This window comes from Montipora capricornis, chromosome 14, assembly GCF_036669925.1.
Source record: "Montipora capricornis isolate CH-2021 chromosome 14, ASM3666992v2, whole genome shotgun sequence".
In the NCBI taxonomy this organism is placed as follows: Eukaryota; Metazoa; Cnidaria; class Anthozoa; order Scleractinia; family Acroporidae; genus Montipora; species Montipora capricornis.
The window spans coordinates 12050305-12063942 of NC_090896.1; the positions used below are offsets into that span (position 1 = coordinate 12050305).

At 38.9% G+C, this 13638-nt stretch overlaps 1 protein-coding gene and 1 long non-coding RNA gene across 2 annotated transcripts; one reads left to right on the top strand and one right to left on the bottom strand.

Moving 5' to 3' along the window:
• Positions 1 to 4938: 4938 nt before the first annotated feature.
• Positions 4939 to 8664, top strand: LOC138032410 (uncharacterized). The gene is made up of 3 exons (XR_011128364.1): positions 4939 to 5131; positions 6088 to 6166; positions 8400 to 8664. It is a non-coding gene; the product is annotated as an uncharacterized lncRNA (long non-coding RNA).
• Positions 8665 to 9425: 761 nt separating this feature from the next.
• LOC138031394 (uncharacterized) lies at positions 9426 to 9860 on the bottom strand. The gene has a single exon (XM_068879096.1). It carries the CDS (start codon positions 9858 to 9860, stop codon positions 9426 to 9428), a length of 435 nt encoding a protein of 144 aa, XP_068735197.1.
• Between the last annotated feature and the right edge of the window lie 3778 nt (positions 9861 to 13638).

Sequence of the window (13638 nt, forward strand, 5' to 3'; positions counted from 1 at the left end):
ATACAAGAACGTTTGTATTATTTTTATCATTGTTAATACTGTTGGATCCATCGACAATGGACCAATGTCAGATTTTTTGACGAGTTAATTACTTGTTGTCAGATTGTGATGCCTGCAATCTGTCCTAAATTTTCCCTGTGACAAGATTAGCATGATACATGTATGACTTTCACACTTTCAATGACTTTTCACTTCAAATGGTTTACACCTTGAACCCCAAACAAGATCAGAAACCTGCGGTCAAAGCTCTCCTATCGGGCAAGTATGTCATGTTATGGCTGCACTACCAACTTGTTTCAGCAAGATCATTAGAGTTTTGAGAGCTTTGTCCTCTTAAAGGATACGGGGGACCCAAATCAAACTCCATCCATAGTGGTAATCATTCCTGGTTGCAGAATCACTGAAGACCAGATTCGGTCATTAACAATTATCTATGGGTAGTTTCCTTTGAGAAGGAGGGAAATTTGTTTAAGGACATGGCCTCAAACAAGTATTGAACAAGCTCTGTCTTCTGACTTCACTGATTTAATAGTTGTAGAAGAACATTACACTTCAACATTTAATCTGCAAATCCAGCAAAAATCTGCGGCTTCTCTCTGCTTAGGATTTCTACCTCTATTTTTACTGCTGTTTTTTGGAGTGTGGCTGGTTACATTCAAAGTAAATACAGTACTTTTTCGTCGGTTTCCCTTCAGAACAGTTGACACTGTTACTGTAGTTATTTTGAGTCTTTATTTTCATTAGCAATAAAAGAAGCGGAACCATCTGTCATATCATTTTCACTTATTGAGGGGGACATTGGGATTTTCGGTTTTGGCTATTTTTTATATCGGTTTTTCGGTTTTTGTGCCAAAAGACCTCGCTTTTTCGGTTTTGGTGTTCATTGCGGTTTGCGGGTCTTTCGTTTTTTAGCATCTGGTTTTCGGTTTGAGTAAAAAATACAAGCGGTTTTTTGGTTTTGTTATCTGATGTGCTCTTTGTGTTTTTCTATTTTGTCCTATTTGGGTTCCGGTTTTTCTTACCCTGCGAGCAGAGTCTCTTTCGATCTTCCTAGATAAGTCGGGAAGGGGAAAGAAGACTCTGCGAGCCGGCTAAACATTTCGTGTTGAGCATGCGTTAAAAATTCAAATGTATTCGGGAGTCAGTCACGCGTGACTAGTAACCACAAAACCAAAACAAACAGTAGGGATATTTTCGAACAACTCTCACCAAGGAATCATTTCCTTCGAAACTCAAGATAGTTCAAGTTTTAAAAATTGCCATTTCAACTTTTACTGGAAAAATTAATAGGTTTCTCAATTCTGGCAAACTAGTAACCTGTAACCGACATACGGAGGAAATACTCATGGGAATTTAGACACTTAAAAATTGTCACGCTGTTGTAAATTTAAAAAATATTGATGACGCGTGGGGATTGATCATACGCACAAATTAAAAAAAAACAGGTTTGACAAGTCGAAACTGGACGGACTCATCCAATTCTTTGGATGAGCGGCAAATCAAAGAAAGTCAAGGCGGCTCGCAGAGTCTTCTTTCCTCTTCCCGACTTATCTAGGAAGATCGAAAGAGACTCTGCTCGCAGGGTAGGTTTTTCTTAGATTTGAGCGGGAATTTATCTCGAATAGAGTGTTATGTATATATTTAATCTTTATTTAACCATGGTGCAATTCATCAGCAATATAAAAATAAAAATGTACAATTAAAAATTTATAGATAGAACTATGTAAACTAAATTAGCTATCTTACTTAATGTCATACAATAAAAGCTGCTTTCCATGAATGCCGTGTTTAGAATAATGGCTTAGATAACCTCTTTAATCAGTCGTTTGAATTGATTGAGGGACTCTGCTTTCCTTAGTTCTAATGGCAAACTGTTCCACAAAACTGCGCCACTACTGTCTTTTGTAGTTTTTGTTCACAGAGTCTCTCCAACAATAACCAGAATCGCGATGGTCAATTTTTGAGCAGAGATACTCAGGTGCTAGTCCCTGTAGGGACTTAAATACCATTGTTGCTCTTTCAATTTGCCTTTGAGAGACTATAGGGATTTCCATCTTAAGAGTTCAAATAAATTGTTGACATGAGCGTCATAGTTAAAGTAGGTCAAGACACAGGTTGCTCTGTTTTGTAGTTTTTGCAGTTTGTCCTGCAAAGTTACTCCACAGTTTCCCCAAACAATATTGCAGTAGTTGAAATGAGGTTGTACTAGGGCCTGATAAATAGAATGTAAGGTCCCATAGCATACAAGATGTCTGTTTTCACTCATGTGAGCAGTAACCTTGTTTTTCTTCGAAAGAAAAGAAAACGTTTGAGGATAATAGAGCTCAATTCCCAGAGACGTCACATGAAAACACTCTATACAGACTATAGCCACGAAACACCAAAGTTATTGAGAGGAATGCGTGACAAACAATATTCGACTCCTGTTTTAAGTAAGTATCTGTTTATTACCACATTTAACCTTTGAGCAAGTTCCTGCTGCCATGTAAAACAAGGAACAAACAGTACCGGTTAGCTTCCTCAATTCAATCGCATGTCAGTAGACCAAGATTAAACATTGCATTCGAATCTCCAAACTGTCAGGTCTTAGTTATCAAATAGAAATGTTCAATTAGAGAGTTTTGATTGACGTTTCTAGAGCTATAGCTTTTTGCGATTGCAAAATTGCAATTTTAGAGAGGACTTGTGTGCAAATTCTCCTAAGTTAACTTGGCTCCATTACTAGCTGCTTTATGGAAAATGAGTGCACAAAGTCCGGGCTCGAGAGAGCGGCAGAAATAAAGCCTATGATTTTAGCAGGTACTAAAAGATATGAAGGCTTTAGACACGTCCATGACATTTACAAATACTTTGATGAAATAAAGTGTTAGTGTAGTTTGCTCTGTACGCCGCACTTGTCACCATTGTATCGGTTTTCTGACGGTTTTGTATGTGGTTTTCGGTTTTGGATGATTTTTTCTTTGGTTTTGCGGTTTCTAATGCACCCCAATGTCCCCCTCCTAATTAGATTAGAACGTTTGATGATTCCAAATGCATCGATTACAGAAGACGCAGAAACAATAGTTAATTTTTATGCAAATTACGAACGCTAGGAAAAACATGCGAACGGCGTATATTTCACAAGGAATTTCTCACAACGGAGAAATGTTAGAGTTCCTTAAATTTCAAGGTAAGGTGTTATTTTCGGATTTTTGTCGTCGAATGATTCTATTTTGTCAACCATTATGTCTAGCTTGAGGAGTTATAAGATCTGAATTCCCACTTGTTGCATGACATGATCTGAGCTGGTTTTGAGGCGAGACAATCAGCAACACTTTCAATAGGCCGCCAGTGATAATAAAACAATTCAGTCGAAGTTCAGTTTCTTGCATGCTTTCCAAGCGAATTTCAAACAGTTCACTTATCATAACTTGTCTCTTTTGCAAATTATGCAACTTTTTCAGAGTTAGTGTTAAATTTAATGTGTTGAACATGAAACTTGAATGTATTCAGTCGCTTGATGATTAACATTGGCCATGACGAAGTCACGGCTGCACAGGCTGACAATGAAATGTATATTGATCGCTTATATTTGTTTACTCTTTGTTCCCAAATTACACCTCAGGTGTTGTTAAAGTAAATGGTGCTCTTTTACGGAAAATTGAGATTCAGTTCTGTTTTTTTTTTTTTGCTGTGGAGATCTACAGTAGATCATTTATCAACTGGAGCCAACAGTTCGTACAGCACACAGATTCCTCAAGACGTTTTCAGATGAGATCGATGGAGTCAGTGCATACATTTTGATTGATGATGAATCAACGGGCATAACAGTTTAAAAGAAATTGATCATTTTAAGTACATATTCGTGAGAAGGGATAAGACTTTATTTTTGTGCAATTTAGAAATCTGAAAGGGTACTGCAGCAGCAATTAATAGGCAATAGATCGTATATTAAAAAGGTAAGGTAAAGTCTCTGTTACGAGCCTGAAGGCCCATTAAGGCCGGCGCTTATCTCCAGTTTCTAGGAGTATTTATGCTCCCCCCTGGATGGGATGCTAGTCCATCACAGGGTTACCCCCAGCATTATGCCGGTACCCATTTATACACCTGGGTGTAGAGAAGCACCGTGAGAGTAAAGTGTCTTGCCCAAGTACACAACACAATGTCCCCGGCGAGGCCCCGAACCCGGACAACTTGATCCGGAATCGAGCACACGAAGCATGAGGCCACCACGTCTCCCAACAGATCGTATATTAATTCTTCAATATTAATTAGCTAGGCCCCGAAAATTTTGCAATGGACCCCCAAATTTGTCAAAAAGAGGTCCAGAGAACCACCAAATGTAAAAACCTGGATACATCTCTGTGACTGACCGAAGTGGGAGGGTCGACTGACTCAGAAGGCACTGTGAGAAGTCTAGATATTACATTGTACATGTATGCTTTATTCTGGTAGCATTAATTCTTGCCTTGTTCCATTCTGTTCTGTTGCATTCCTGTGTCTAGTACTGTAACCCCCAGAAACTACTACCAATCTCCATTGCTATTTATTGTCGGATCATTACCATGTTTCCCTCCTCTTAGCATGCAAGCCAGCACTGGTAATCCTGTTTACTGCAGGAAAGACACACATTGATGTAAAGGGTGTGGTTTCTTTGCTGTTGGATCTTTGTCAATCATAATTATAGAAGACTTTTGTGTTTCCATAACTCTTGAAAAACTCTATAAAGTGAAAAAAAGAAAATATCATTGTTCTGTATTTCCCAACTTCCAGTACATGTAAGCCTGTTAAAATAAGCATCAAATTTAGGCTACCTCAGAGTGAACGATGTAATAACTCAAGATTTACAATGTATGACAAGAATAATAGGCATTAGCAACTGGGTTAATACCTTAAATTCAAAATAGATACAATGTATGTATAATACGTATCACTATTTTAATAATTATTATTTTTACGGCGTAAATCCGGCCACCCCCGTTTACAGGGAGAAACCTGGATCAGAATTGGATTGATCATGATGATGATGATGGTGTTCTGAAATTTATGACAACAGCACATTACCTTCAAAATGGTCATAAAATACTGTTGTAACACAGACATAAAATATAAATTTTACCAACCATAAATGAAACATGGAGAGAGGAGAAGGGTATGTTTGTTATTAATAGCTCGGATGTAATTTACAGGTGTTCCCGCTGTTCTATCAAAGTGTTCTGTTATATACATGTACACCCTGTACATGTCTGTACCTAGTCTTTCACTCAACAAAACCTTCACTGGGAAAACAAAAGTAACGGTTTCCCTCAGGCCATATATGTACATTACATTAAGTGTCTAATGTACAGCTGCTTATAACCAACGTTGTAACATAACAATATTTCAGGGAAAAACAGGAGACTGTACCCTGGATGCCAGAGGTTTTTTTCTGTCCTAGAGCGATGGAATAGCGAGTCGCGAAGCCTATTCCGTCGCTCTGAGAGAGAAAAACCTCTGGCAGCCAGGGTAAGGAGACTGTGGTTCCAATAAAAAAATTCTATTGACATAAAATTATAGAAATAAACATATGGTAATTAATACTGATTTGCACAACTATCAACGCCATGTGTCCTCACCTCTGCCTAATCCCAGAAGGATTTAGATTTGACTCAAGAGGGGATTTTCCTGTTTTTGGCTCCCCAAGTTATTCTAAAGATTAATCTATAATCTTTTGCAATGGTTTTCATCACGTGTAACACAAGTTCCTGAGGAAAGTGGTAACGGGGCTCACCCAATCTCCTTGTCGATCGATGGAAGTGAATGAAAGCGTGTGACACAAAACCGTCGATGTTTTCATCGGGTCTCCTGTCTGCCCACGAACCAGAAGGGGAAGGAAACTTTTTAAAAATATATTGCATGTTCCCTTATGCAAACTTTTGCTGTACCATGAACAAGAGTTCCTGTCCAGTCTTGGTAAACAGGGGAGCATATATTTTCAATTTTAAAAAGCACACGGCATGCCGTTTAAAAATTAAAGTCCTTTTTTGTCACGTGATCAGGCTCAAAATGCACTGTGGGATCATTCATTCAGACCCTTCGAGCAACCATGTGTTCATTTTGTCATCAAAGGTGGTGGAAACATCACACCACAGGATAAGATGATAGATTGAGGATTTTGGAAGAAGGGAACGCGCTTCAAATAAACAAGGTGAGGTTTTTGTTCTACAATTTGATACTACTGGTACGGAATAACATCAGAATACCCGGCTATCGAAGTAGCCTTAGAAATATGTACCTCTCCCCACAGTACAGTTCATGCCGCACCTAACCGCTGAAGTTCTTTTTGTCGAAAAGAAACGATTAGAAAGCAATTTGCATAGGAATAGCAAGTATTGTATTCTGACTCGTTCTTCAAAGAATACCACCGAGTGCTAACAAAGGTGGCACGGTTTTCAATCTACATAGACCGGTCCATAGACCGTTTTGCAGATACGACGGTCATTTTGTTTTCTATTGTTTCGAAAGACATGGGATGCTCTGGGGGCAAATTAATATGTATTTGCCCCATGGGCATCCCATAATAGCTATTTGAAACAACAGAAATCAAACTGACCACCGGATCTGTAGAAAGGTCTATTCAGCAGTTATGCACCTGTCAATGACCCTGACCCAGGGGAGGGCGAGCATACCCACAGGCATTTGACATTTCCTTTTTTTTTCCTGTGGAGCACAAATTTGTGGTCAAATCCCCCCACCTGTGTGCTTGGGCACTACCTAGGACCAGTTCAGATGCCACTCCACTCACCTAACTGAGGAATTAAGAACGGCAAAAGAGCGGCGTCTGAATCAGTTTGGTACAGTACTTTTAATTTAGTGTGGCGAAAACGTCAAGTTCAACAGGGTCTGCCACATTAGTTGACATTGAAGGGGCAGGTGATTCATACTGCGTTCTTCTCATGTGCCAAACCAAATACACATGATGATAATTTATAAATCTTCCTATCAGTCCCTCTGAGAACTTCTTTCTCATGCTCGTAAGTTTTATGAGGAAGAGACAATGGTGGCAAAAGACCTAGCAGAGTGTAAAATGTGCAAAAGATTGACCATAATGAAATGCTGCAGTTTTTTGTGAAAAAAAATGTAAACAATTAAAAAAAACTAAACTAGTGAGCAGCACTCTGCTGTCTCTGTAAGCGTAAGTCTTCTTCAGGGAGGTTTACAATCATACAGTAAACGCCTGTATTTAAGCCATATCTGATTGGTCTGATTGGCAAAAATGACGGCCACAAAGATTAATGTTTGAGCCAATTTTGGAAAGGGAACATGTGCTGCTGTGAAATGTTAGGGCAAGGTGTGAGAAACGATGTTTTGCGGCCACGATTTTGGCCAAAACCGTGCCATCAGATTTGGATTACCGTAGTTATTCGGTTATAAGGCACACCGTTTTTTCAAGAAAAATCTGTCTTTGGGTGGCAAGTTAGTGCTAAAATTGGGGTGCGTCTTATAGCCAAGTATTTTCGTGCAACAAAATCTTAAGATCACAATTTGAGAAGAACTTGCAGTTTAATTAAACAACACAAGAAGAGGACACTAGTTGTCAATTAAAAAAGAGAATAGTGCGTTTAGAGACCTTTAAGAACACTAAATGACTTCAAGAAAAAAGCAAACAAATGGAAATTTGCTTACATGCTTTTAAGCACATGCTCAGTAACATGATACCCATGAGAACAATACAATCGTCCGAACCTTGTTTCAAATTCCGAGAATCATGTTTGTCGTTCGCATGAAAAGTTTCTTCTCTGAACAAACAGTGTGGAGATAAAACATACCTTCTTCGTTCATCCAGCCTTTCTTGTGCACTGAAATTTGCATCCTTGGTGGCGTGTTGATATTCAGCTGTTGAACACCTTTGAATAAGACTTTCGGTGGGAGTTTTTCGCCATTCGCTTTCACTTTCGCTTGAAGTCTGAACTCTGACTATTAACTTTTTATTAAGTCGGAAGGTTCAAATAAAAGTGTATGCATTGTATGTTTATCATTTCAGGTGTCAACTTTTAGCTTTTGTTTTTACATATATCATATATAATTAAATGCGTGACATTTTCACTTTGTTTACGTCAACAAAAAGAGTTTGCTCTCAATTTGATAATTCTCAATTTTTTGGTGCGTCTTATAACGGAGTATTTTCGCGTTATTTTCAGTTTCAGAACTTAGCTTGATTAAATTGCTAAGTTTGGGGTGCGTCTTATAACCAAGTGCGCCTTATAACCGAATAACTACAGTAAATAAAGTTGTAAGACTTCCTGAAGAAATCATGTTTGCATGAAACACATCTGAGAATAAAGAAGTTTTACAGATACAGTTCGCAGAGAGCTGCTCACTAGTTTAGTTTGTTTAATTTTTTTTTTAATTTTTCAATTTTTTTTTAATTCTCCAATCAGAGCTACATGTATCCTCTCCTTCACAGCTAACATCTTGAAATGGTAAAGTATAAGAAATGTTACACTGGTTAAAAAATATTATTGAAAAGATCTTAAAATACCAACGTTTCAGCTACTAAGCCTTCTTCAGGGATAATAAAAACATATAATGGAGTTACAAGTGTATTTAATATCGCGTAGGTGCTAATAAAACACAGAATATATTACAAAATCAGTTCTTGTCCAATAACGCCAGGGCCCTGTACTCTTGGGGCAGGTACATGCCATCATCACGGTTGAGCGGACTTTTGCATGTGTTAATTTCCCAATTGTGTGGCCAGACTGTAAAAAATGTTCGGCGAGTGCAGATTTCTTGGGGTGTTCTTGTTCGACTGCTTTTTGGTGTTATCTGAGCCAAGTATTGACTTCCGTTTGGTCTCCCCGATGTAGAGTTTGTCGCAATCTTTGCAAGGAATGGAATAAATTACCCTGCACGTCTGATTTTTTGGAACGGGATCTTTTGGCTTAGGAAAAAAGTTACCAATGGTTTGGTGTGGTTTTAAGGCGTTTAAAACCCGTTTGATCGGCTCTGTTGTCCTTTAACATAAGGTAGGACGCAGAAACTCTTTACCTCTTCCGGCACTGCTGCTACAGATTGCTGAGGTGACCGTTTGGGTTTGTTCGAATCGATTATAAACCGTTTCGGGTAGCCATTCGTCAACAGGGTGGAAGTAACTTGTTTTAACTCTATAGAACGAAAATAGCTGGTGGTCAGAATATTTCTAGCGCGGTTGGTCAAAGACTTCACAACAGCCTTCTTATGTGCGATCTGGTGATGTGATACCTTTCCGTGTGGGTGGACTTCAGATAGACCTTATTCGCAAGTTGATCATTGTCTTGTCGATAAACAGACACGTTGAGGAAGGCTATTTCTTGGTTTGTTTCCCTTTCAATGGTGAATTGGATCGATGGTTCAATGTTGTTTAGGTGATCTTGCAAGGTTTGTACAAGGCCAGACTTAAGCGTGGCACATACGTCATCGACATATCATTTCCAAAACCGAGGCTGGACGAGAGAGGTGGATAAAGCCGGTTGCTCCAGGTTGTCCATGACCAGATTTGCCATAACGGCTGACAAAGGAGAGCCCATCCCGGTACCAAAGATCTGTTGGTAGTGGGTATTGTTGTACTTGAAATTTGTTGTTGACAAACAAAATTCTAATAGGTCAACAATGTCCTCAACCGGGATAGCAGTTCTATCGTACAGAGTGTCATCTTTAGACAACACATCGGTAGCAACTTGAATGGCAAGTTTCATAGGAATTGAAGTGAAAAGAGAAACAACGTCGAATGAGACCAGTTCGTCATCTTCTTCAAGCTTGACATGTTTTATCTGATCGCAAAAATCCAAGGTAGTTTTAACCGTGAAATCTGTTTTGCCAACCAAAGGTTTCAGAGTCTGGGCCAGGTGCTTAGATAGCATATAAGTTGGGGAATCGATGAACGAGACGATAGGCCATCGATCCAATTCACGTTGAAAAATTTAGATTACAAAAACTTGTATTATATAGGATTTGGTTGGTGGTTTTGTTTGTTTTTCCTTACCAGTAATTATTTTTAGGACATGCTGGCCGACTTTGTCAAGACAGTTGACTGTTGTTTCGGCACGCTTGCCGAGACTTTTGAGCACACTAGCTCGATAAAAAAGAGGCTTTATATGCCCTCTGTGTGAGTTCATAGTGAATATATTGAAGTGGTTTTGTTTTTTGTTTCTTAAATGGCATGCTGGCCGATCTGGTCACCAGGCAATTCACACTTTTGGCGAGCTAGCCGTGACTGGCACTGTCCCTCACCGTTTTCGAGCTCATCTCGATAACAGCCTCCCTGGGCAATTTTTCAGTCTGCTAGTTGCTAGATTTGCGACACCCTGGCTCCCAAAAACACTTCATTAAAGTACACGCAAGAAGACAACACTCACGAGTGAATGAAATCAAGATTTCCATTCACCTTTTCCTGCCTGGTTTGTTTCGCTCAATGGCCAACAGGAGAATGTGGGCCGGAATACACCAGAAAATGACCATGAGGTCAATGTGGTCACCGATCATGATCCTCCTGATGTGATTGGTTTAGGTAAAAAGATACCGCGATGCCATTGGCTACCAAGAAAACAATCATCAATGATGTCACTCTTACATTACCTTACGCTTACTTTTTTATTCCAGATATCTGGCTGTACCAAAATTAACTCGCGCATCGGCCGATCATCACCCTTGCATCCATGCAAGGGTGAGTCGTTGGCAATAACACTACTCAAGAGCTTTTTCCCTAAAAGGCCAGTTATTTTCCACCAGCAGCTTTATTGGGAAAGTCCTTATGACATCAACAATTTTAATGAACTCTTCAAGTTATTAAAAATACAATCCGTTGTTGTATACATGCAAAACTATAGGTGTCCAATCAATATAACTGAGATCAATATGAAATAATTTAGAAAATTTTGGAGAAGTGGTGGAATCGTCTCCACAAACTCGTTAAGATGCCGTCTTGTTGGAAAGTGCAAGAGCTTTGACTGCTGGCCTTTCATGTGCCTCCTTTTCCCATGTCATGTTCAAGGCTTTCCTAGGCCCCAGTAACCCCGCTGTTCAGGGTTTGTGTCAAAAATTCTCTTGAATTTTTGGCCCAATTCACTAGACCTCACATTAATTTGTTATCAATGAACTTTTGTTGGTGGCAGATATTTTCTTTGTTGGCACATTATGACATTGTGCTGGCACATTCTGACTGGGCTGTCTGAGGGACACAAACATGCCATCTGGAAGCCAATAGAAATATCTTGAGTCTTCTCCCTGCTTAACTTGAAAACACTCGTAGGGACACTCCTCGTAGTGTAATGATTATTTAAAATAAATAAAAAAACAAGGTGCATCAATATTTTTGACTGACCATTTTTTTCAGTAGCAATCCAGATGTCACGTATTGTGGAAATATTAATTCAAAACTCTAAATGCTTTATTTTAAAAAGAAAGCGGTAGTGTGACACTGAAACAAGGAATGACCTAAAATGATCTAAAAATATTAATGAGCTACAATGGTATTGAAAATGACTTATTTTTAAACTCATCGCCAATAGATGAGTTGGGAACTGGTGCCTTAGAGGAAGGAGTGGAGCCCGAGCGCCTCAGGCATATCAAGGAGGTATCCATGGCAACCCTGGAGCAGAAACCACCCCTGAATGCAGCCACCAACTGGCACTGTCACTGAAAGAATTCAGTGGAAAATACTCACCTGACCCCATACTTATCAATGCCCAGAAGAGGAGGGACGGGCTGGGAGCCAGAATCTGCAAAGATTTGCTTAACCCTTTCACTCCCGTGGGGTTCCCCATTCACGAGTAAAATCGTTTGGCGTTAGACAGAGTAAAATCTATAAGTGTCACTCTTGGGAGTGAAAGGGTTAATTAAGCAACATATCCTCAAAGATCATCTCAAAAATGCCAGAGAGGAAGAAAAATAATGCCCTCTTTTTCCCATGAGAGACATTGTAATGGAGATGGCATGATTTTACTGTTGGTTGTCGAAAGGTATTTGAAACAATCAAGTTTCCTAACGTTGACAAAGAGTGGGACTAGCATGTCTCGTAAGCCTTCTTGTCACCTGTCATGGAGATGACGGTGCAAAATAAACACAATTGTTATTTGCATTGAGTTGACAGCGTAAATTGTTGAGTTTGCCAAGCAATGCAGTTTTGATTTGAGTAGAGCTGATGGTGCTAAAAACTAAGTGTGCCCATCCCCTCCCCCTCCCCTCTCCCAACAAAAGCTTGTTAGTAAAAAACGGAGGAGCCAAGTGTGTGTCACAACTGAACACAATAAGCGTGAACGTTAAGTCTATTGCATTGTTTGCAAACCCCATGCGAGGTCAGTGTGCTTTTTGCCATTTTTGTCTGTTTTAGTCAATTTTAGATCTATATTTATTTATTTTAGATATGGTTATAGCTCCTTTTAGGCCATTTTAGATACCGTTGTAGCACATTTTAGGGCCTTTTTCGATCATTTCATGAAGGTAAAAACTCAAAATTTGAAATTTTAGTTTTTTGTGATTCTGACTCTGTTATTAATTTAATTGCTTTCTGCAGGATGGGAAGTTTACTTCTGAAGGACAATCTTACAATAATAATGATTAACTGACTTGATTGTTGATAAGTTAGTCTTTTTTCAGTGTAGACCAAAAACTAAGAATTAAAAGAGGAGAAATGTCACCCAAAAGTGCTGCTTATGATGACCAAGACGTCAGTTCTTCTTTTTCTTTGGATTTCAAAACTACATTAACTGTACACTAATCATTTCATCTGTGATTTAAAAAATAGACCTCTTTATTATAACTGGATTTTTCCTATTTACTGGTTCACCATTACTAACTTGAAAATATTGAGTACTATTGAGAGAGCTGGCTACGAGGATAAAATGACGTCAAAGACTCATTAGTTTAAGAATGCAATGTGTGTACGCAGCTGAATTAATGTGCAGCACAATGAAATCTTATGCAAGTGAGTAGATGACAACAGGTCCAATCAGTCAGTTTTGAACATTGAGTAAAAGCGGATGATGAAATCTTAACACTTTCACCCAAAGTAAACAGCCTTCGGATAAAAATCAAAGCTCAAAATCTTGCCAGTCGGGTGTTAAGCAAACACACTTTCAAAATATGAAGAAGAAAAGGAAGTGATTTTTTTTATCATACTGTGCAGAGTAGCAAGTAGCATTTTAACAACTTGCGTGTTATTTAAGTGTTTTCAAAATTCCTTATAACTAAAGGACCAACTACTAGACGTAAAGGGTGTGTTACTCCTTGCAAATAGTATGTGGGTCATTTGATGTCTCACAGAATGGAATTTAAGATGGGGCCTATAGTTTATAGTCTCCTACATGTAAGTCCTTTAAAGGTCCTGACTATTGGTCTGACCATTTGTTTATCCTACGACCTACTGCACAGACCCTGAGTGTTGGTCTGGCTGCCTGGTGTCATTAACCTATAATCTTAGTTTCCCTCACCTAAGATAGTATTCAATTTCACCTTTTGCAAACTTTTTTATCTATTTTAATGTCAAATTAACAAATTGATGTCAGTTTTTCATGCGTCTGTCCTGTTATTGATCATGAATTTCGTCATAACATTGTCATAGTAGCTATGGATCCATGAGGCGATAGCTGAGTGGATCCGCAGACTACTTTGACAATGTTATGACAAAATTCGTGATCAATA